Below are 21,588 nucleotides of genomic sequence, written 5' to 3'. Positions count from 1 at the left end.
TCAATCAACAATAGAGTCAATTAGTAATAGGATAAAAATGTTAGAAGTAACAAGACATCAAGAGCAAGAGAAACTTAAATTTGCTGTTTCCACTGTACAAAATATACAGTCTATAGTGTAGAGTTCATCTCCAAGCTCACAAAGTACCAGTCTAGTAATGAAAACACCAAGCTTCCAGCTGATAAAACTTCACATCTTGGAGCTCCCAAACGATTTTCATCATAAGAGCAGCCAAACAGTAGCGAGTCAACACGGGAAAACTGTACGAGAACAGAACAAACCGGGGAAAACCTATTGATGATGAAGAGTTCGATATGTTGGGAGCTTTGGGAGCAGTACTATGATCTCCTTGATGGTCCTGCTTCGAGTTTCTGGGCCAAGGAAAAAACTGAAGTTAGGTAACCTCTAAACCAAGTCAGTTTTGAAGGCCAGAAGTTTGTGATCCAAGAGGGTAACATCTCAAAATAAGTGGGGTTTGGTGTTGAAGGGCAGCCAATAGATTGGATTAGATCATCCACAGACAGTACTCGGAACTTTGGGGGTGCATTCAACACGATGTTGTGGACTTGGTGCTCGTAGATCTTCCCATTCTTGTCAAGTTTGTACTCAGAAGTACCATCAAATCGGCCATGGCTCTCCCATGGTACTCGAGGGATGCCATGAATGGTCCAACGCACCATTATCACGCTTTCATCTGGCTGCCACACCCTAATGATGTCAACCCACAAGGCCCTGAAAAATATCCTCCCATGGAATCGCAGTGCCCAGAAAATTGACTTATAATTCTCAATTCCAAAGAAAGTGTTGAGTGGATCTTTGAAGACAATATCATCCCTGTACGGGAAAAAGAAAAGAAAGTAAGAAAATTATACATTATTGACATCAGCAGATAACTAATAAAATGGTGACTTCAAACCAATTTGGTGTTCATATTCACAATGAGTTGTGAATCTTGTGATCGAATTAAGAGAAAGTTAATGAGCAGGGGCCACCATCATCAGTAACCCTTAGCTTGCAATTATCATTATTACCACTGATGGGCTATAACTGATCCAACCTCAGTGCCTGAATCAGCCAAAACACTTTGATCTCTCTAAGCAAAATTAAGTGCTACGGCCGTGAAACCTCAATATCTCATCTATGCACGCAATAAAACAACTCTTCAAGTCATTGCACAAGAATAATTATGTACTTTTGTGCTTACACAAACAGATTGAAACATGCATAAGTTATCATCCACTACGAGGTGGCACAACAACAAATACAATTCTAACCAAAACTATAAGCTCACATGCAATTGGGAAACTGTTGGACCCTTTGCAGTTAAAAGATGATGATTAAGGAGCAGGAGGCAAGGGTTTCATTAGAGACTTCAACTATTTCAGCTACTCTACAATCAAAACTAGTAATCTTCCTGACTGTTTACCTATCAATGTTACAAACTCTAGGTTTTGATAAAACTGTACGACAGTTCCTTGTGGGCAATGCATAAAGAGCAAACTAGCAATCAATCTGCCACCCAACAGTATTGATTAGGTTACCGAACTACCACTGAAGAAATGCCCATACCCTGCTGCTCCTTTCTTCTGTTGCTTCATGATCTTGTGCAGCATTCCAGTAAGCACTAGAGATAGAATTGTGAATTTGGGATTGACCAAAGCACATTGTTTAAAATACAAAAGGGCACATGAAACGTGAATATGGCAGTGGCACATCTCAAGAGGGCACATGTATTTGTTTCTCCATGGCTTTATACACTTAGTGGATTACATGCTGAAAATAATCTTCATCTTGAATGAAAAACTCCATGAATTGCTTCAAGCAAAATCATTTCAGTAACAGAGATATGGCTTTACATTTTATGTACACCCTGGAGCCCTATTATAACCTGGAGAATGGGGGAAATAGTGAAACAGATTGGGATGGTCTCCGAAAATTGAAATGGGCTGAGGAATTCAGGATTTGGATTGATGAAGGTAAAACAAAAATTTGAATGACACACAAGAGGATTTAGATGAGCTTATCAATGGATTGGGATGGAATCAGAAATCGAAGATCAGGATTGTGAGGGCCTTGAGTGCCAGTAAATACCACTCAGGCAAGGGTCTTTGAAGCATAAAGAGAGAGAGAGAGAGAGAGAGAGAGAGAGAGAGCAAAACAAAACAAATCAAGTGAAAGGGAGGCAGGAGAGAAGAGAAAAATTGCAGTTTAGAGAAACTAAGGAACTTACGCTGGTGCAAAAGAGAAGAAGAAGCGCAAGAATCAGAGAAAGGAAGAAGTAAGATGTAAAGGCCTAAACAAAACACTGCCACAAAGAAGTAATAAGAAGAAGGCCTTAACAGAGCACTGCCACCGGTGACACATCAGAGGTAAAAACCCTCCCTTGCTCTAAGTTTTGTTTACCTGGGAACTGAAGCAGGACAGCAAGGGAAAATAGCAGAAAGTAAGAGAGAGAGGAGAGAAGTGAGGACAAAGAAGAAGAAGAAGAGGAGGAGGAGAATAGAAGCAAGAAGAAAGGAAAGCTGGGAGAGAAGGAGAATTCAATATTATTCAAAATAATTAAGCTCTGATTACCATCCATGAGGCCCGTTTATAGGCTAAAGAAAAATTAAAAAACCTAATCAAATATTTCTAATAGCAAGATCTTTGTAAATATAAAACCTAACCAAATCTTGATAGAAATACAAAAATGTTACTAAATATTAATCCTAATCAAATCTTACTAAAACAAAATGCTGAAATCTGAATACTAAATCAAAATGGGAACAGAACAAAATCGAAATCATATCTCCTATCAAGAACTCTTTGGCCACCCTGAGCCATTGCTGACCATTGCGAAGCTCACCAGCTATTTTAAAGTCCAGCAATCCTTGGGTCAATGATAAGATGGAAGGCTGCAGGCCTTTAGTTTTGATTTCAAACCCTTCAGGCTCATGTCTAATTCAGCAAAGCAGAAAGGATACTTAAGTCTGATTTGATTATGTGCCAAACAGACTTGATGGACCAAATTTGAGTTAGTGGCGTTAATCTGACTCATTCTGAAAGGAAAAAAGAAAAAAGAAAGAAAAGAAAAATTTTCTTATTCAACCTTTTTAACCCCAAGTTTTCAAAAATAGACAAAAAAAACCCTTAAGTTTTCACAAATGACAGAGAGGCCCTTATGCTTCTAAAATGACAAAAAGCCCCTAAGTTTACTTCAGTGTTATTTTTTAGTGAGATTCAAGTTATATTGACAAAGAGAATTATTATGATGATTCAGGTTAAGGACCCCCATTATGGATTGGACTAGGTGAGTGGTTATTTCTATTGAATATATATATATGTGTGTGTGTGTGTTTTAAATATTATTCCCATGCATGATTGGGAAATGTTTTGACATGAATATCATGTTCTCAACTTTTATTTGGACATAATACGACATCTTGGAATTGTGAAATTAAATTGACAACATAGGTTGAAAATTGCTAAACTAAGAACTGTGAATATATATATATATATATAACACGTGAATATGTGATATGAAGGGACTATGTTGGGAAGTCCAAGGGATAGTTTTAAGTGCAAATATGACCAAGTAATGATTCAGGCAACTAAAAGACAACTACTTGTGTGGAACAAAGGTGATTCCGTTTCTCAATGATAGGAAAAGAGGACAATGTGGTCTGGGTGTGTCCATCAACACACCCAAGCATGATCTTGATATGCTTCAAGTATGATGTAGATCCATCGGTTAGGGTTTAGGGTGTGTCCATCTCAAGCTTGATCTTGAGATACTCAAGGGTATCTCTGGGTGTGTCCAACACTTTGTGGGAATAGACCCAAGCATGATCTTGAGATACTTCAGTATGATGTAGATCCATGGGTCATACACATACCCTTTGGTATACTTATATCATTGATTATTGTGTTGTGAATAATGGCTCAGTAAGTTATAATTGTATACATTGAAATGAGAAAAATGCTACATAATGCTATATGAGATTGTTTGATTCAAATTGATGCATTGAGAATATTTACAAATGAAAATATTTTGGAATATGTACACCTTATAATGTAGGATAACTTTCACAAAAACTATGAGCTTACCACCCCACTTAACCATTTCAAGTGCACCACAAGATGCTTAGTTAGACTCAGATTGAGGACCATTTAGTGGGCTTCTTAGGACCATTTCCTTTGTTTTAATTTAGTTGACATGAAAACTTTGATGAGACTGACACGTTGATTGTTACCATGTTTTATTATAATGAATTTTGGAAGCTTTGAGTTGAATAATGTTAGATAAATTTCAGGTTTCATGTTACCTACGTCTTGACTTGGGGTTTATGGTTATTCTGAAATGCATCTGAAATAATATAATCTAAGCATCTTGAAATGCACCTGAAATAGTTAGGTGAAGGGGTAAACTCACATCTTAGTGACAGTTAGGTGGAGGGGTGAACTCACATCTTAGTGACGGTTATTCTGCATGTATGAGTAGCACACATATTCCAACATATTTCCATTTTATACGTATACAATAAAAACTGATTTCAATTCCAAATATTCTCCATGCATCAATTTGAATCATGACAATCTCAGTATCACATTGTGTAACATATATCTCATTTCAGTGTATAAAACATGAGTATAATCTAAGGAACCATTGTGTGCTATTAATCAATGGTCCCTCGTCAATAGCATAATCGTCCCAAGGGCATCTGTACGGCTAGTGAATTCACATCATTCTAAGGACCCCAAAATCATGCCTAAATCCATTCCGACACGTACCTGTAGGACTCATCAGAAGCACACCTAGCCTCTTCCCCAACCGTTGAGAAACTAAAATCACCTTGGTGTCACATAAGTAGCTATTCTAGCTGCCAAATTCATTTCTAGGTCACCCATGTTATTATATAGCATATAGCATAAGATGTGTGGTCAGAAAGAAACCAAAAAGGGCCATATTAATCTTTCTAGTAAGATTTTGGTATCATCTGTGGTTAATCTTTAGTCCCCATGTTCATCGCACATGAATATACATAGGCAAACAAGGACCCCAGCCTTTGTTATCACCTCTTCATGTCCTACCATCACCTTGTGTGAGGAGCAAGTGTCTTATATTTGGAGTTGGCTGGATAGGAACTGGCAGCTGCATGCCTCTGCTCCCTACTAGGGGAATGTAGGGCTTAATATCCAAAGCCTTTATGAAATAAATGAACAGAATAAATTAAACTAACTACTACAATTTTGAAAGGAGTTGGCTCCACAGCTATTTATTGTCAGTACTTGGAATTCCGATTGTTAAGAAAATGGACTACAAGTTACATTGTCAGGTGCAAACGTCTTTAGGTAATTGATGCTAAACAATTAAACTTTGTGGTACTTAGCATCATGATAGAATGACAGGTCTTGAGAAAAGGCTATATTTTACTATCAGAAGCACATTTTAGCTTCAGCAACAAGAACTAAGTCGACTTTTCCATTAATTTCAAAATAAGAATTAGTTGTCTTTCCATATTATACAAATTGGTTTCATAATATCAACTATGTGATGGAACACAATGTCACGACTTAAGGGTCTAAAGTGTAATTTCTCAAAATTTTAAATGTAGGCGATAGCTCAACTGAATCAGTTATGCTGTAATGTCCTTTCTACCCCCACGGTATGGCGGTAACCACAGGGGATGGCTTATAAAAGGATTGTATGCTCGAGGATGGGAATTCATTCATGAAAATAATATTAAATTCTTTCCCCCCAAATTTCTCTCTCAATTCTCCCTCCAAATTATCTCTCTCTCTTTCTCCCTCTTTCAATTCCCCTATTGTTCTGCCAATTAAAATCTCGATCGGGAGGCTTGACATTTGGTATTAGAGTTGTTCATCCTCGGCTATGATTTTAGAGTTAAGAGCTAGTGCCATGGGCGGAGTAGATCGGTGGGCGTGCGATTGGTCAGCAATGATTCAGGATGGCAGAGGGCACGAGATTGAAGCAATTGGAGAACCGAATGGAGGCGATGGAGTATTGCCTAACTCAGACGTAGGAAGTTGTGACCTATAGTAGGAAGGAAGTGCGATCTATTCGGGAAGAGCTGTGGGAGGACATGGCAGCTTCCCAAGACAGAGGTATGAGGGAATTGGCAAGGCAACGGGAGTCGATAGACCAATGGATTAGCAGCGTGATCAGCATGCTATCCACGCTCCCACAATTTCGGTTACCATCGGAATTTCCTCCTCGACTAGTGAAGGAGACAGGGACATCCAACCAAGGAATTACATCGAGGCCTCGGGGAGTAGGGGAGGCTGGTAATTCGCATGTGGAGGAGACCGACGATCAAGTAAGGGAATTGAATTCCCCTAGATCTAGCCAAGGACCCTGCCGAGGCTAGAGATACCTCTGTTTCAAGGATCCAAACAGCGATGGTGGATCCGTAGGTGCGAGAGGTATTTTTAATTCTACAATATTCCTAAAAACTAGAGGATCACACTTGCTATGGCCTATCTTAATGATGTGGTCGATTGCTGGTACCAAGGGTGGTCCAGATCCAGGGGTATGAGGGCAAGATGGATAGATTTTGCAGAGGAACTGTGCATCCACTTTGGGGGAGAGGAATATGGCTAATGTTATTGAGGAGTTTAACAAGCTAAGGCAAGAGGGAACGGTAACTGATTATCAGGAGAAGTTTGAGAAATTGGGGGCATTGATGTGGAGTGCTCAGCCCACTCTCACGGATAAGTACTTCGTTCCAAGTTTCATCAGTTGCCTTAAGGATAAGTTAAGGCCCATGGTGAAAATGATGATGCCAGCCACAGTAAGGGAGGCGACAAAGAAAACTAGGCTACAAGAGCTCACACTTGAGGCCATTTTTAGGAGGAATAAGGCAGTAACAAAGGCATTCCCTAAGGGAGGAACCTTGAGTGGGGGAACTTCTAAGGCTTTGGCGCTTGTAACAGCCTTAGGTGGGTATAAGGTGGGATCCAATGCGATAGCCAACAAAAACACCATAATGGAGCACAGGAGGATGATGGGCTTTTGCTTTAGGTGCGGAGAAAAATATAGCCAAAGGCATCAGTGCAAGAGGCACTTGCTCAATATGGAAGGGAAGGACGAGGATGAGGAAGAAATGATGAATAATGAGGAGGAAGAAGGGTGAGCAATCAGTAGAAGTACCTGAAGAGGAGTAGGGTCAAGAAGGAGGAGGAGATCTCCTTCCACGCTCTAAAGGAAGGTCCTACAGGGAAGATTATTAAAGTTAAGGGCCAAGTGGGGAAAAAGAAGCTCATGGCGCTCATTGATAGTGGTAGTACCCACAACTTCTTGAATGAAGCTACGACCAATGAGTTAAAAGTACAAATTGACCCACACTACCCCCCCCCCCCACCCCGACCGTGGCCAGCGAACACAAAATGTACAACCATTGTAAGTATGTGGATTTCACATGGGTGATGCAGGGGCATGAGTTCAAGGTTGATCTGAGGATCCTGAAGTTAGGGGGCTGTGATATTGTGCTCGGGGTGGAGTGGATGAAGACGGTTAGCCCATTGACCTTTGATTTTAACAAGTTAGAGGTGACAGTGGAGATGAAAGGCAAGAAGCTAATGCTGGTGGGAAGTTTGGAGTAGGGTGAGTGCAAATTGATCAAAGGGAGTTAGTTGCAGAAAAAGAGGGGACAAATATCCTAGCTCTACTCAATCCATGCCATAGAAGGGGAGGAATTAGAAAAGATAGCAAGGGCTCAACCAGAGAAGGAGGAGGATCCCCACTCCACCTATTCTAAGGTAACTACTTTAGATAGCTTGCATGTACTTTAGGAAGACTTTAAGGACCTGTTCAATGAGCCAAATTCCCTACCTCCTCGAAGGCCCTTTGATCATGCCATACCCCTTAAACCCCATACCACCCCAGTGAACATTCGAGTCTATCGCTATTCACCCACACAGAAGGTAGAGATTGAAAAACAAATCTCTAATATGTTAGCTACCTCATTCATACAACCTAGCCAAAGTTCTTTTGCATCCCCTATTTTGTTGGTCAAGAAAAAAGATGGTGCATGGAGATTTTGTATTGACTATCGTCAACTCAACTCTCACACCATCAAGAACAAATTTTCCATTCCCCTCATTGATGATTTACTAGATGAATTGGCAGGAGCCAAGATTTTTTCCAAACTAAACCTCAGGTCCGGATACCACTAAATTCGGATGAAGCCCATAGACATCCCAAAAATAGCCTTCTGCACTCACCAAGGCTTGTATGAATTTATAGTTATGCCCTTTGGGCTTACAAACGCCCCGACCACCTTTCAAGCCCTTATGAACCAAATCTTTGCCCTTTACCTTCGAAGGTTCATTCTAGTATTTTTTTGACGATATTCTCATTTACAGCCCAAGCCTGGAACAACTCCTAACTCATCTTAAAACCGCATTTGAGGTCCTTAGAGTTAACCTATTGTATGTCAAGCTATCCAAATGTCTTTTTGCCAAAAATGAGGTGGGATATTTGGGGCATATTATATCAGGAAAGGGAGTTAAAACTAATCCCAGCAAGATCACAGCAATGGTGGAGTGGCCTAGACCCCTAATAGTGAGGGAGCTTAGGGGATTTCTAGGATTAATGAGCTATTATTGAAAGTTTATAAGGCATTATGAAGTGATTAGCAAGCCCTTGATAGATCTTCTTAAGAAAGAGGGGTTTCATTGGAATCCTCAAGCAAAGGCAGCCTTCTTAACACTAAATAAGGCCATGACACAAGCTCCTATGCTAGCCCTTCCAGACTTCACCAAGCAATTTGTAGTACAGACAGACGCTTGCAAGAAGGGGATTGGTGCGATGTTAATGCAAAAGGGGAGACCTATAGCTTATATTAGCCAAGCTTTGGAACCTAAGCACCTAGGATGGATAGTATATGACAAGGAATTACTGGTTGTGTTGAGGGCAGTGGACAAGTGGAAACACCATTTAGAGAGCAACTCATTTGTGATCAAGACAGATCATGAGACCCTAAGGTTCTTTTTCAACAAAGGTTGTAGTCCCAATTACAAAAGAAAGGGATATCCAAGCTGATGGGCCTAGACTACACCATCCTATACTAGTCCCACACCATCCTATACTGCAAGGGAGAGGAGAACATAGTTGTGGATGCCCTATCAAGGAGGGAGGACAACAAAGATTGGGGGGACCAATGCCATGGAATTACTGCAATAGTGCCAGAGTGGGTGAAGAAGGTGGAGCAAAGTTATGCACATACAGGATGGATGAAAGCTCTTCTACCTAAATTGGCAATTCAAACAGCGAGAGTGAAAGGATACTACTCACTGCCAATGGTCTCATCCGATTTCAAGGGCGTTTGGTAATAGGAGATGACAAGGAGTTAAAAAAGATCTTGAAGTCCCTGCATTGTTCACCCCTAGGGGGCCATTCGGGGATCAAGGCCACTTATCACAAGATCCGACAACTATTCTTTTGGCCAAGGCAGAAGAAGGATGTGGTGGATTTTGTTCTAGCATGTGAGACGTGCCAGAGGTGCAAACATGAGCAGGTGCCATACTCTGGCCTACTACAACCCCTAGAAGTGTCTAAGCAAGCATGGGAAGGAATCTCAATGGATTTTGTGGAGGGCCTATCCAAATCTGAAGGTAAGGATGTGATATTGGTAATTGTTGATAGGTTGACAAAATTTGGACACTTCCTCAGCCTAACACACCCGTTCTTAGCCCAAGAGGTGGTCAGGGTGTTTCTAGATTCAGTGATAAAATTGCATGGTGTTCCTAAAACTATTGTGTTCGACAGAGAAAATTTTCGCTAGTAGTTTCTAGCAAGAGCTATTTAAGAAGCTGGGAGTGGGCTTACACATGTCAATCGCCTACCACCCTCAATCCGATGGCCAAACGGAGAGGGTAAATCAATGCCCAGAGGCTCATTTGAGGTGCATGTGTTTCACCAAACCAAGGAGTTGGAACAAGTGGTTGCCATTGGCCCAATGGTGGTATAACTCCTGTTTCCATGGTGCAATCAAGAGAAGCCCCTTTGAAGCAGTGTTTGGGTACAAGACTCCCCTCCTACCAACCATAGCTAGTAGTTCCTCTAGCCTAGCAACTGTTGAGCAATACCAACAACAGAGAAGAGAAATGCTTTCTATCCTTAAGAGGGAGCTAGCTAATGCCTGGAATAGAATGAAGCAGACAACGGATAAAAGGAGCAGTGACGAGCTTTTGAAGTTGGAGACAAGGTGTTTCTTAAGGTGAAAAGTTCCTACAACAACCTTTCACAACCACACCTGTATCCAAGCTCAACCCCAAGTATTTTGGGCCCTATATCATCGAACCCAAGGTAAGGAAGGTGGTTTACAAACTAAGGCTGCCCGAAGGGATAAATGTGCACCCTGTGTTCCACCTTTTTTGCTCAAAAGATCCATTGAACTGGGGGCATCCACAAGTTAGCAACTGCCAGACATCGAAGATAAATTGGAGGAGACCCTGGAGCCAAAAGCTATCCTAGACAGGAGGGTGGTTTACTAAGAAGCAGTGCCCCTAATCCAAGTTTTGATCCAATGGTCGCAACTCCAACCCGACCATACCACTTGGGAATACCTTCCTGAGCTGTTGAAGAAGTTCCCTCAAGCTACCAGTCTGCTTTGAAGAATTCTTGAGGACAAGAATGATTTTAAAGGGTAGGGGAGTGTCACGACCTAAGGGTCTAAATTTTAATTTTTCAAAATTTTAAATGTAGGCGATAGCTCAACTGAATCGATTATGTTGTAATGTCATTTCTAGCCTCATAGTATGGCTATAACCGCAAGGGATAGCCTATAAAAGGCTTATACGCTCAAGGATGGGAATTCATTCATGAAAATAATATTGAATTCTTTCCCTCCAAATTCCCCTATTGTTCTGCCAATTCAAGTCTCGATCGGGAGGCTTGACACACAACTATATCAATTATTTTCATTCACTACCATCTCATGAAACTTTTTCATATGAAGATAGTGTTAAAACGTCATCTCATCATTCCCTAGGTAGAGGCTTATGTCAAGAAGGACATCTAGCATAAAATTTTTCCACATTGTTCTTTTGTATGGATTAATATTGACAATGTGAGTTTTAGAAGTCAACTAACATTATGAAAACCATGTCACCAATCCTAATTTGGTTAGGATAAGGCGTAGCTATGCAGATGATGATGATTTAAAAAACAAGAATGTAGAAAAATTACACCCTAAACAGATATAGTTTGCAAGCAATCAGTGACTCAGTTGCCATCTCAAATATCATACTCGCCAAAATAATAACGAAATATGAATTTTGTAGTAGAATTCTCCAATTATGAACTTTTAGTTGCAACAACATTGCAAATGCTTTATTTTACGTTTACAAGTGCCAATTCAATGGATTGAGGAACTAAAACAAAAAATGCAAGGCATTGGTGCATAAGCATATGCAAAAACATATGCCTCTTATTCATGATGGAATATATTAGCCAATCAATTCAGATTTGTAACTGTGTCTGATTTCCCTAATTTTCCTCATACAAGTAAATAATTATATAAAGGTTAAATCAAAGTTTGTGCGATTCAGATTCTATTTTAAAAAACCCTATATATTGCCAAATCAAATAAGTAAAGAGAACTGGGTTGCTAAATATTTTCAGAAGACATTTCAAAAGAACAGTCTTAAGTAGCAATAAAACATGCACGTACACATATATATATTGTTAGTTTCAAAAGCATTCTCTTGCAGAAAAAAAAATTATGTGTTCTAATAGTTGTGTAAATCAGTGATCTGAGAACCAAACCAGACAAGCTGGTTCAACTGGTTGACTAGGAATAGGGACTGGTCCAGTTCGTGTCAAAAAACCAACCGGTCTTTTCATCGATCAATCATTTGTCATTCTATTCTCTTATATCGAGTGCAGTGAGGAAAGAGAGAGAGTTGTGATTAAGTATAGGTCTTGGAGTCTTTTCGTGTGAGGATTGTATTCGAGAGATAAGAGAAGGTGAGTGAGGGATTCTTGAACTAATTTCTGAAGTTCTTAGTCGATTGTTCTCTTCTTGGAGTGTTGGATGTAGTGTTATTTCTATGGCATGAACCAGGGTAAATCGGGCGTGTTGCATTGTGATTTGTTTTCTTGTTTCTCGTTTTAGTTCTGTCTATTAATTACTTTATGTTATTGTGAATGTGTGTGATCTGTTTCGGTTAGAGTATTTGAGTGACTATTGGGCCATAACAGTGTTCGGTTTTAACAATAAGCTAAGCCAATTTGTTTCTCAGCCTCACCAACCTCATTTAGATGCTGCACATCATCTCTTATAGTATCTTAAGACAGCCCCAGGTCAAGGTTTGTTTTTCTCGGCTAATTCTTCTCTTCAACTTAGAGCTTTTTTTTATGTTGATTGGGGTTCTTGTTTGGACTTGAGGAAGTCCACTACTGGTTTCTATATTTTTCTTAGTGAATCTTTGGTTTCTTGGAAAGCTAAGAAGCAAAGCACCATTTCTTGCTCCTCTATTGAAGCTAAATACCGGGCTCTTGACTCTACTGCTAGTGAACTTGTATGGCTCACTCAGTTATTATTGGAATTTCAATTCACTTCTCCTACTCCAGCTCTACTTTGTTGTTGTTTGCATCGAGTGTAAGCCCTAGAAGAAACCAGTGACGTCCATAGTATCAAGCGACAGATTATTCTAAGTATAGATATGTACTTAGGTATGGGGGGTATAATAGGAAATGTGTAGTCTTTTATTTCCCTTGTAATATCCGCCCATAATGTCTATAAATAGAAGACATAAGGCAGCCGTTTGATAGAGATCATTCATTCTAAATGTGCGAGTGCAGTGTGTGAGAGGAAAGCTAGAAGAAAGATAAGACTTTGTAATCTCTAAGATTGATTGTACTAGTGTGTGTGTGTGAGGGGGACTCTTGTGTACTGGTTTCATCACTTTTTTAGTGGATTTCTCTTGGATCTTCAAGGCTGGATGTAGGGCCATTTACGCGGTCATAACCAAGATAAGTCTGCGCATCTTCTTGATTGGTTTGGTTGCTTCTTTCATTGTTCTAAAACTGTTTTCAATTCAGTTTTTCATTTATGTGTATTAGATTGATTTCGGGTGAGGGTCTGAATCATATTGGCATATGAATTGAGTGATCCTAAGAGCTCCTAAACCCAACATACTTTTCTGTGACAATCAAGTGGCAGTCTGCATTGCCACTAATCCTGTGTTTCATGAGCACACAAAGCACATTGAGTTGGATTGTCATTTTGTTTGTGAGAAGATTGTTGCTGTACTTATTAAGTTGCTTCCTATACACACTCAGCATCAACTTGCTGATGTGCTTACTAAGCCCTTGCCAGCAGCTCAACTCTTTCCATTGTTATCCAAGATTGCCATTCTTGATATCCATGGTCCATCTTGAGGGGGTGTAACAACTAGAAAATAGCCTACTTGTTGTTTTTGTTATGTTTCTGTTATGTTAGTGTACAGATAGTTAGTTCGAGCAGGCAGGTGCCGTGTATTTAAACTCACTGCAATGCAGCTTATTTGGATTGATGAGAATTCTGAGGTATTCTTCATTTCCTCTCTCTTCTAATACGCAGATATTTTTCTAATATTAAGAAAAGACCAATAAACGTTTTTTTTAGTGTTTCTCAGTGTTACCTTACAGGAAACGTTTCAAAATGCCAAAATGACACCCCCAAAATGTTTCCATACATCATAGCTTGAACCTATGACGGCTCCTAGCACTGGCCACCCTTATATTTATACTAATAGTGTTGTATAAACTTTTTTAATTATAGGATAATGTTACCAAATACATTTTTAAATCTAAGTCAGTCTTATGTAATATATTTTAGTTTTCAATTTTTATATCATAGTTTTGATTAATTTATATTTATTTATTTCATAAAAGAAAAAAAAAGGAAAAAAACCCTTCTTTTCCCAGGTTTCTCAGCAACCAAACACAAATCAAACGAAATAGAGCAAGGAATCGAACTCAAACCTGTATATATCAAAACTGAGCTCCCTATAGAACAGCTCGGGAAACTCGTCCCGCAGGGTTCGAATCGCATAACCCATACTCAGATGGTAATTCTGCTTCTCTTCATCCTCTTTGCTCCGCTTCGGCGATGACGCCGTACTGGGCTTTACCGGAGCCGAGAACTGCCCATACAGCCCCACATTCTGGCTCAAATCAGGAACCCCAACCTCCAAACCCTTGATCCTCGAAGAAACCCTAACCCTAACCAGCCCGACTCTGCCATTCTTCTTCAACACCGTTTGCTTCCGGACACTCCAAGGGGCAATCTTAGCCGGGCACTCGAAGCGACGCCCGGAGACGGCGGAGAATTCGACGGAGGGGATTGCAAAGGCCATGGGGCGGAGCTAGAAGTGTGAATGCCTGGAACAGCCCATGTGTGACGCGAAGGCGAGAAATAGGTGCGATTGAATATTCGAGGCGAAGGTGCTCGTTTCCGGAGAAAATTCAAGATTGGATTTTTCTCGGATAATATGAAAATTCAAATCGGAGAGAAGGTCGAAAGGATTTGGATAAGTTTGGTTTGGATTTGGATAATTTGAATTATCGGTTAATTAATTGACAAAAAATTCTGATTGGTAGATAGAAATATCCCAAGGCGGTCGGCCTTCTGGGCCGGGTTGAAATGGACCAGCCAGCCCACTAAGAGAGGCCCAGTTCGAGAAAACAGTAAATTTAACTACAATATCACCTCATCATGGCCTAATCAATATTTTTGTCATGTCTTTTCATTTTTTTTTATGGTTATTCAATTTTTTTTATTATTTTAATTATATTTTTAAAATTAATTTAATGGATATACTTTAATTTTTTTTATATAACACTTTAAACTTTTTTATATTTTAATTACACCCTTAGACCTATTAATTTAATCTATATATTTTTATGTGTTAAAAAAAAAAAAAAGTGATTCCCTATCGGATGGTTCACATTGACTGCTATCATACCAAGAACGAAGCCCCCAACAATTAACAGACAAAGCCCAAAGATTTTCTTTATGACACAACATGAATGGACAGTAACTAAGAGACAGTACAATCTCATATAGACAAATAATTAGGAGAAAGAAAATTGGTTTTGCACAGCACACCGTCTACGTTAAGCCAAGCCCAACAAATTTGTTGATAGATAAGGTGGAACTAACCATGGCTGATTATGCACTGCATATGAGCCCAAAAGAGGAGCCATGGCATCTTGGTATTAAAGAATACAGAAATGGAAATCATAACAAGTATTGGAAGCCAGCCCTGCACCTATTTAAACCATGGATCTGGAACATGGCTGTGCACTGAAAACAGGGTAAGTCTCTCTAAAACCGAAGCCAAGGAAGCATACCTTAGAATGGCACTGACGAAGGTGGTTCTGCGAGAGTTCCTCCCACTGGTAATGCTAGTAATGGTGGTGGGAGCTAATGCCGGAGGAATCGCCATTTACTGGGGTCAAAATGGAAATGAAGGCACCTTGGCTGAGACTTGTGGTACAGGAAACTACGAGTTCGTGAACATTGCATTTCTTGCAACGTTTGGCAATGGGCAGACGCCTATGCTCAACCTTGCCGGTCATTGTGATCCCTCCAGCAATGGCTGCACCGGTTTAAGCTCGGACATCAAGTCATGCCAAACAAAGGGTGTCAAGGTGATGCTTTCTCTTGGAGGCGGGGCGGGGAGCTACTTCCTTGCCTCCTCCCAGGATGCTAAGCAAATTGCCACTTACCTCTGGAACAACTTCTTGGGGGGACAATCCTCATCCCGTCCTCTTGGTGCAGCTGTTCTGGATGGGATTGACTTTGATATTGAAGGGGGAACGAGCCAACACTGGGATGAGCTTGCCAGGTACCTTGCTGGGTACAGCAAGAAGGGAAAGAAGGTTTACTTAACCGCTGCTCCCCAGTGTCCGTTCCCTGATGCCTGGATCGGAGGAGCCCTGAAGACCGGTCTCTTCGATTATGTTTGGGTTCAGTTTTATAACAACCCTCCTTGCCAGTATACCTCTGGGAATGTTGGCAATCTTGAAGATGCGTGGAAGCAGTGGACCTCCGATATTCCTGCTAAGAAGATTCTTCTAGGACTACCGGCTGCTCCCGAAGCAGCTGGAAGCGGGTTCATTCCTGCAGCTGATCTCATCTCCAAGGTGCTTCCGGCCATTAAAGGCTCTCCCAAGTATGGAGGGGTAATGCTGTGGTCCAAGTACTACGATGATCAGTCTGGTTACAGTTCTTCGATCAAAACCCATGTCTGAAGATGTTCTTCAGGACTCATATGGTTCTATGTGACTTCATTGCTTTCATATGTATCCACTTTACATGCATTACATTTTGTGTATCAATCCTTTATATATCTATATAAAAGTAAAAAAGAGTTCCAAGTCTAAGTGTGACTTAAAATTTTCTGTCAATGCGTTACAACACTTACAGAGTCATGATTCCACCATCAGGTTATGGCTATTGCATGAAGAAATATCTCTGTATCTGAATCAGAGTTCTCATAGCTTCCGGCTGCAATCACAATCAAAGTTGCAGAGTTAGCACTCAGACTCGTAACCCCAAACTCCCAAGTATTACGCCACAATAAGTAACAACTCATTCACACGCAGACATGAGAATTCATCTATAGAAAACAACCAGATGCCCTTTCAAGTTGAAATGTAATATGTAATATGTAGAAATGTAGGTAACTGAACAAGACAGATCTGTAGGTAACTGAACAAGACAGATCTTTGACTGATGATATTTATCATATTTGATTCATATGATGAGACAAGCTGCTGCTTTATGACAAAGAACAACTCAGAGAAAAGGCTGTTCTTCCCTTCCATGAAATAATGAAACAATTCCAAGTAGATCTGTACAAAAAGACCCTATAAAGAGATATTTATGTATAATATAAAGTTCACACACATTAATATCAATGAGTGTAATACAATAATTCCTTCACTAATCCTTTAAGTGACCTTGTAATTCAGTGAACTGTATTGAGTAAAAAATGAGCCAAAAACATGGCTTGAAGTGAGCACATCCAAAGCCAGAAAGAAATACGAGCAATCAGCCCAGTTACACAACATAATTCTATTTTGGGCCCCTTCAAAGACCAAACAATCAAATTTTTTAATGAAATTTGACAGGTAAGGGTTAGGCTTAATGTGAGAAATTTGGGCAAATAAGTAGGGATCAAAGGGGTGCAGGGAAGGTGAGGGTGCAAATTGGACCAACCTGAAGCCTCAGCTGTAAACTAAAAGAAGCAGAAAAAATTCAAAAATTGAAAAAAAGGATAAAAAATAATTCCAAACACCGTGAATTTTTATTTGTAGAAGGCTGAAGATATGTAGTTTCCTGTGCAAAACTTTCCCTTTTCCCAGAACTGATCTGGGTGGGGTGAGAAACAAAGAGTGTGCAATTTGGGGGCTTAACTTCCTATCCTAAGTATTGGATATATTGAGGTACTGTATTATGGAATTTATGTCAAAATTTTAGCAGAATTTACTAGCCAGGAAGTACATGAAGAATGTTTCCCAAGTACCCCATTTCTCTGAAACCGAAAGTGGTCCAAATGCAAGCGAATTATATCATCTTGGTTTCCATTGATAGGGGAGGCATGTATATGCAGCTCTGCGACTGCGCGTATGCAGTGTCCCAGCCATGCCTAATAAACGGGTGAAACTTTGAAATGCTAGAGACAAGGGGCACCTGTTTTAGGGAACTTTTTCATGGCCCTATTTCATTTGTTCCTCCACTTTATCCACTATATAAATACCCTATAGGGGTTCAAGAGTAGAGACTTTTGGCTAGGTTTAGACTGCAAGAGAAAGGGGAGGAAACAGAGGGAGAAACCACGAGCCTGAAGGGGAGATTTTTGGTTGGTTTTTTCTAACATCTTGCCATTAAATTGTGGAGAATTTAAAGGCATAGCAACGAGCTTCTTAAGGGCTCCTTAAGGAGGTTCCAAAATCCATCTTTTGATTGAAGTTTTAAGGCTTTTTGGTAAGAGAAAGTTCACACTTTTGTGTGTCAATGTCTTGGTATTTTTTTAGGATCAAGCATGCTTCCTTTCTTGCATATTTGGCATGCTTAATCATAATGTTGTGCAATGGTATATTGGCCTTGTTAAACAATTTCTTTTTTTCCCAAATCACCACATATTACCACACAAAAACCAGGATTGCCCTTAAAAATAGGGCTACCCCCCACCCCAGATGAAATTGGATGATCAAAGAGGAGAGAGCATTTCAGAAGTTTGATAAAAGTACCAAAGCTCAAGCTTATGCCTGTCTTTTCATTTAACAAACAAACATCGTGTCTTTTTTTCCAGATTGTGAAGCAAAACAGAAGTCAACCTCTGATTAAGTCATTTGTACAAAAAGAAAGATTTCGTCGATGATATGTCTCATTCTTAACCAAGTCTTGGATGCTCGCATACTTACGAGAAAAATAGCAGTTTAAGCAGTCAATAAGATCAACTTAATTCATATCATAACAACTCGCAAATTAATTTCCTATCTTAAGTTATGTTCATATCTCAACAAACTGCATTTTGATTTTGATTTCTGAAGCATGGATCACACTGATGGCTACCAAACCCAGAACAAAGCCCCAACAGTTAACAAACAGAACAAATAGATTACTTTATAACAGCATAACAGGACTATAACTAAGAGACAATGCAATCTCAGATAAGTAATTAGGCTGGAACAAAGCATTTACTGACTGTGCATCGCATATGAACCCGAGAAAGCAGGTATGAAATTTGGGTACTAATGATAAAAAATCAAAAAACCTATTATAAGCCACCCTGGCACCTATATAAAGCATGGATCCCTGGGCATCGCAAAGAAAAGGTATGCATATGGTTCTAGGTGACTCCCTAACTTTCATATCTGTCCTCTTTTCATGCATCACTTCTTGTAGCTTTGTATAAATACTGTCAAATGACAAAAATTTTATATAAGTAATAAGAGTTCTAAACCTTGGGGTCACCAGCAACTTTAGTGGAGAAGCCTTGTACTCCATCAAAACTATCTCCGTAAGTGTTGCAAACTTGTGGACTTATGATCCCTTATCTGAAAATGGTCCTTCCAAAAAGAAATGTTTCTACATCTGAATCATAGTTTCATAGCAGTTAACTGCAATCACATTTAAGATGCACAGTTGGAAGTCCACCCATAATTCTAAACTCCAAAATATTATGCATATCCAAGAAGCAACCGATTCATACTGCAGCAATGAGAATTAATCCCTAGAAACAAACCAGATGCCCTTTTAAGTTGTAATTTAAAATCTAGAAACCTAGGGAAACCAACAAGACAGATCCTTTGACTGTTGATATTCATCGTATTTTGATTCATATGATGAGGCAATGTGATGCTCTATGCGATGCTTTCCATGAAATAGTCAAACAACTCGAAGTAGAACTATAAAGAAAGAACATGTAAAGAGAGATTTAAATTTAAGAATTTAAAGAGTTTTAAGCTCTTGGTGATCATGCTGTCAAAGAGTTTCAGGTAAGGAAAAATGGTTAAGTGGGTGAAATCAAACTTCTGGTGATCTTACTGTCAAGGATTTTCAAATATGCTGCTTTTTGGGCACAAACAAAAATCATTGTAGGAAGTTGGTATAGGTAAAACTTCCCCCTTCCTTCATTTTCTGTCCAGAAGAGTTTGACCAATGGACTAAAGTGACAGAAAAATTCCTAGGTGAGTCCCCACAAGTCTATATTAATGAACTTATGAGTGAGATTTGGAAGTTTTGTTCCAATCCCAGTCCATAACTGAACAAACTGCATATTGATTGCCTCTATTAGATTATGGTTCACACTGACAGCTAACTTACCAGAACAAAGCCCCAACAATTAGTAAGAAAAGACAGATAGATTACCTTATAATCCAACATAAATGGACAATAACAAGGAGACAGTGGAATCTGATACAGACAATTAGGACAGAGGAAATTGATTTTCAAACACTGTCTGCGTTTGTTGGTTTTGTGAAGGATCGAGCTTAGGAACAGATAGCAAAACAGATAGAGGTAAATGAATTTCAGCTAAAACTTGAAAACATAGAACGGAAGAAGAACACCACACTTATTAAGTTCAATGGATTGTTTAAATACACAAGTCACCCTTATCTAACAATCTATTCAAATACGTCCTCAACTATAGGAGATAACTTATCAAAAAAAACTGCAGGTAAGACTAATCAAATAATTCAAAACATAGCCTAAACTTTACAAATTTTAAATGAATCCTTATCTGCTAAATTTTCTTTAACAAACCAGCTAAGAGATAGCTTTGAACGCTATCTATTTGAACCTGTTTTAGCAGCTTATCAGCTGCTGAGGCATTCTTTCACAACACTCCTCCTTGCATCGGCTGCTGAACACACTCCCAATCTCGATCTTAGCTGTTCAAACTTAGCCTTAGGTAGAGCCTTGGTTAATAAATCAGCTAGTTAATCCTCTATTTTGCAATATAATGGCTTGACTTCACCTTTCTGCTGCACTTCTCTGAGAAAGAATAATTTAATGTTGAAGTGCTTAGTTTTGTTGTGAAATACCGGGTTATTCGAGATAGCTATGGCTGCTTGATTGTCCACAAACACCTTTATACTCCCTTCTTGCTCCAAGTTTAAAATGGTTAGCAATTTCTTTAGCCACAATGCTTGATTCACTGCTGTTGTAGCAGCAATGAACTCTGCTTTTGCCGTGGATTGAGCCACTATTTCTTGCTTTTTAGAGCCCCAAGAGAATACCCCCAAGCCAATTGTAAAACAATAGCCTGAAGTACTCTTCATATCATCCAATGATCCACCCCAATCACTGTCAGAAAAACCATAAAGCCTGCATTCCCTTGTCTTATATAACAGAACACCATAATCAAGTGTTCATTTAATATACCTCAGCACTCTTTTTGCAACCTTATAGTGTTTCTGAAGAAACACAATGTAGAAATCTTGAAAGGATACTTACAGCTTGAAGAATGTCAGGTCTTGTAGTTGTAAGGTACATGAGACAGCCCACGAGACTCTTGTAAACCGCTTCATCAGCTCTTTCAGTCCTATCTTCTTTGCATAATCTAGCCTTTTGCTCCATCAGTGTACTCATAGGTTTGCATTTCTCCATTTGAAATTTTTTTAGGATCTCCTTGGCATATTTCAGCTGATGAATGAAGATACCATGTTGGAATTGCTGGATTTCCATGCCAAGGAAATAAGACATCTCTCCTAAATCGGTCATCTCAAATACCCTCATCATCTCCAACTTGAACTGATCTATCTCCTTGAGTTTGCTTCCAGTTACCAAGAGATCATCTACATAGACTTAGACAATCAAGGAATTTGTAGCAGAGTGCTTAGTATAAAGAGTAGGTTCACTCAAGCTTTTGTTAAATCCCAAACTTAGGAGATGCTCATCAATCCTTGCATTCCAGGCTCTTGGAGCTTGCTTCAATCCATATAAAGCTTTCTTAAGCAAGTACACCTTATTCTCATGTCCCTTAACAACAGATCCTTCTGGTTGCTCAATAGAAATCTCCTCCTTTAGATAGCCATTTAAGAAGGCTGATTTGGCATCAAGCTGAAATATCTTCCATTTT

At 39.5% G+C, this 21,588-nt stretch overlaps 2 protein-coding genes across 2 annotated transcripts; one reads left to right on the top strand and one right to left on the bottom strand.

Moving 5' to 3' along the window:
• LOC127814282 (uncharacterized) lies at window positions 1-14,495 on the bottom strand. The gene is made up of 2 exons (XM_052355698.1): window positions 13,973-14,495; window positions 1-834 (listed from the first exon to the last, which is right to left on the bottom strand). The coding sequence occupies exons 1-2, from the start codon at window positions 14,344-14,346 to the stop codon at window positions 339-341; spliced, it is 870 nt and encodes a 289-aa protein (XP_052211658.1). The 5' UTR covers window positions 14,347-14,495; the 3' UTR covers window positions 1-338.
• A 693-nt stretch (window positions 14,496-15,188) lies between these two features.
• On the top strand, window positions 15,189-16,367 carry LOC127814281 (acidic endochitinase-like). The gene has a single exon (XM_052355697.1). It carries the CDS (start codon window positions 15,224-15,226, stop codon window positions 16,244-16,246), a length of 1,023 nt encoding a protein of 340 aa, XP_052211657.1. The 5' UTR covers window positions 15,189-15,223; the 3' UTR covers window positions 16,247-16,367.
• The last annotated feature ends 5,221 nt before the right edge of the window (window positions 16,368-21,588 follow it).

Source organism: Diospyros lotus, chromosome 12 (genome assembly GCF_014633365.1).
Source record: "Diospyros lotus cultivar Yz01 chromosome 12, ASM1463336v1, whole genome shotgun sequence".
Taxonomy (NCBI): Eukaryota; Viridiplantae; Streptophyta; class Magnoliopsida; order Ericales; family Ebenaceae; genus Diospyros; species Diospyros lotus.
The sequence above is the reverse complement of the archived record's forward strand: the minus strand, read 5'-3'. Positions and strand labels throughout refer to the sequence as shown.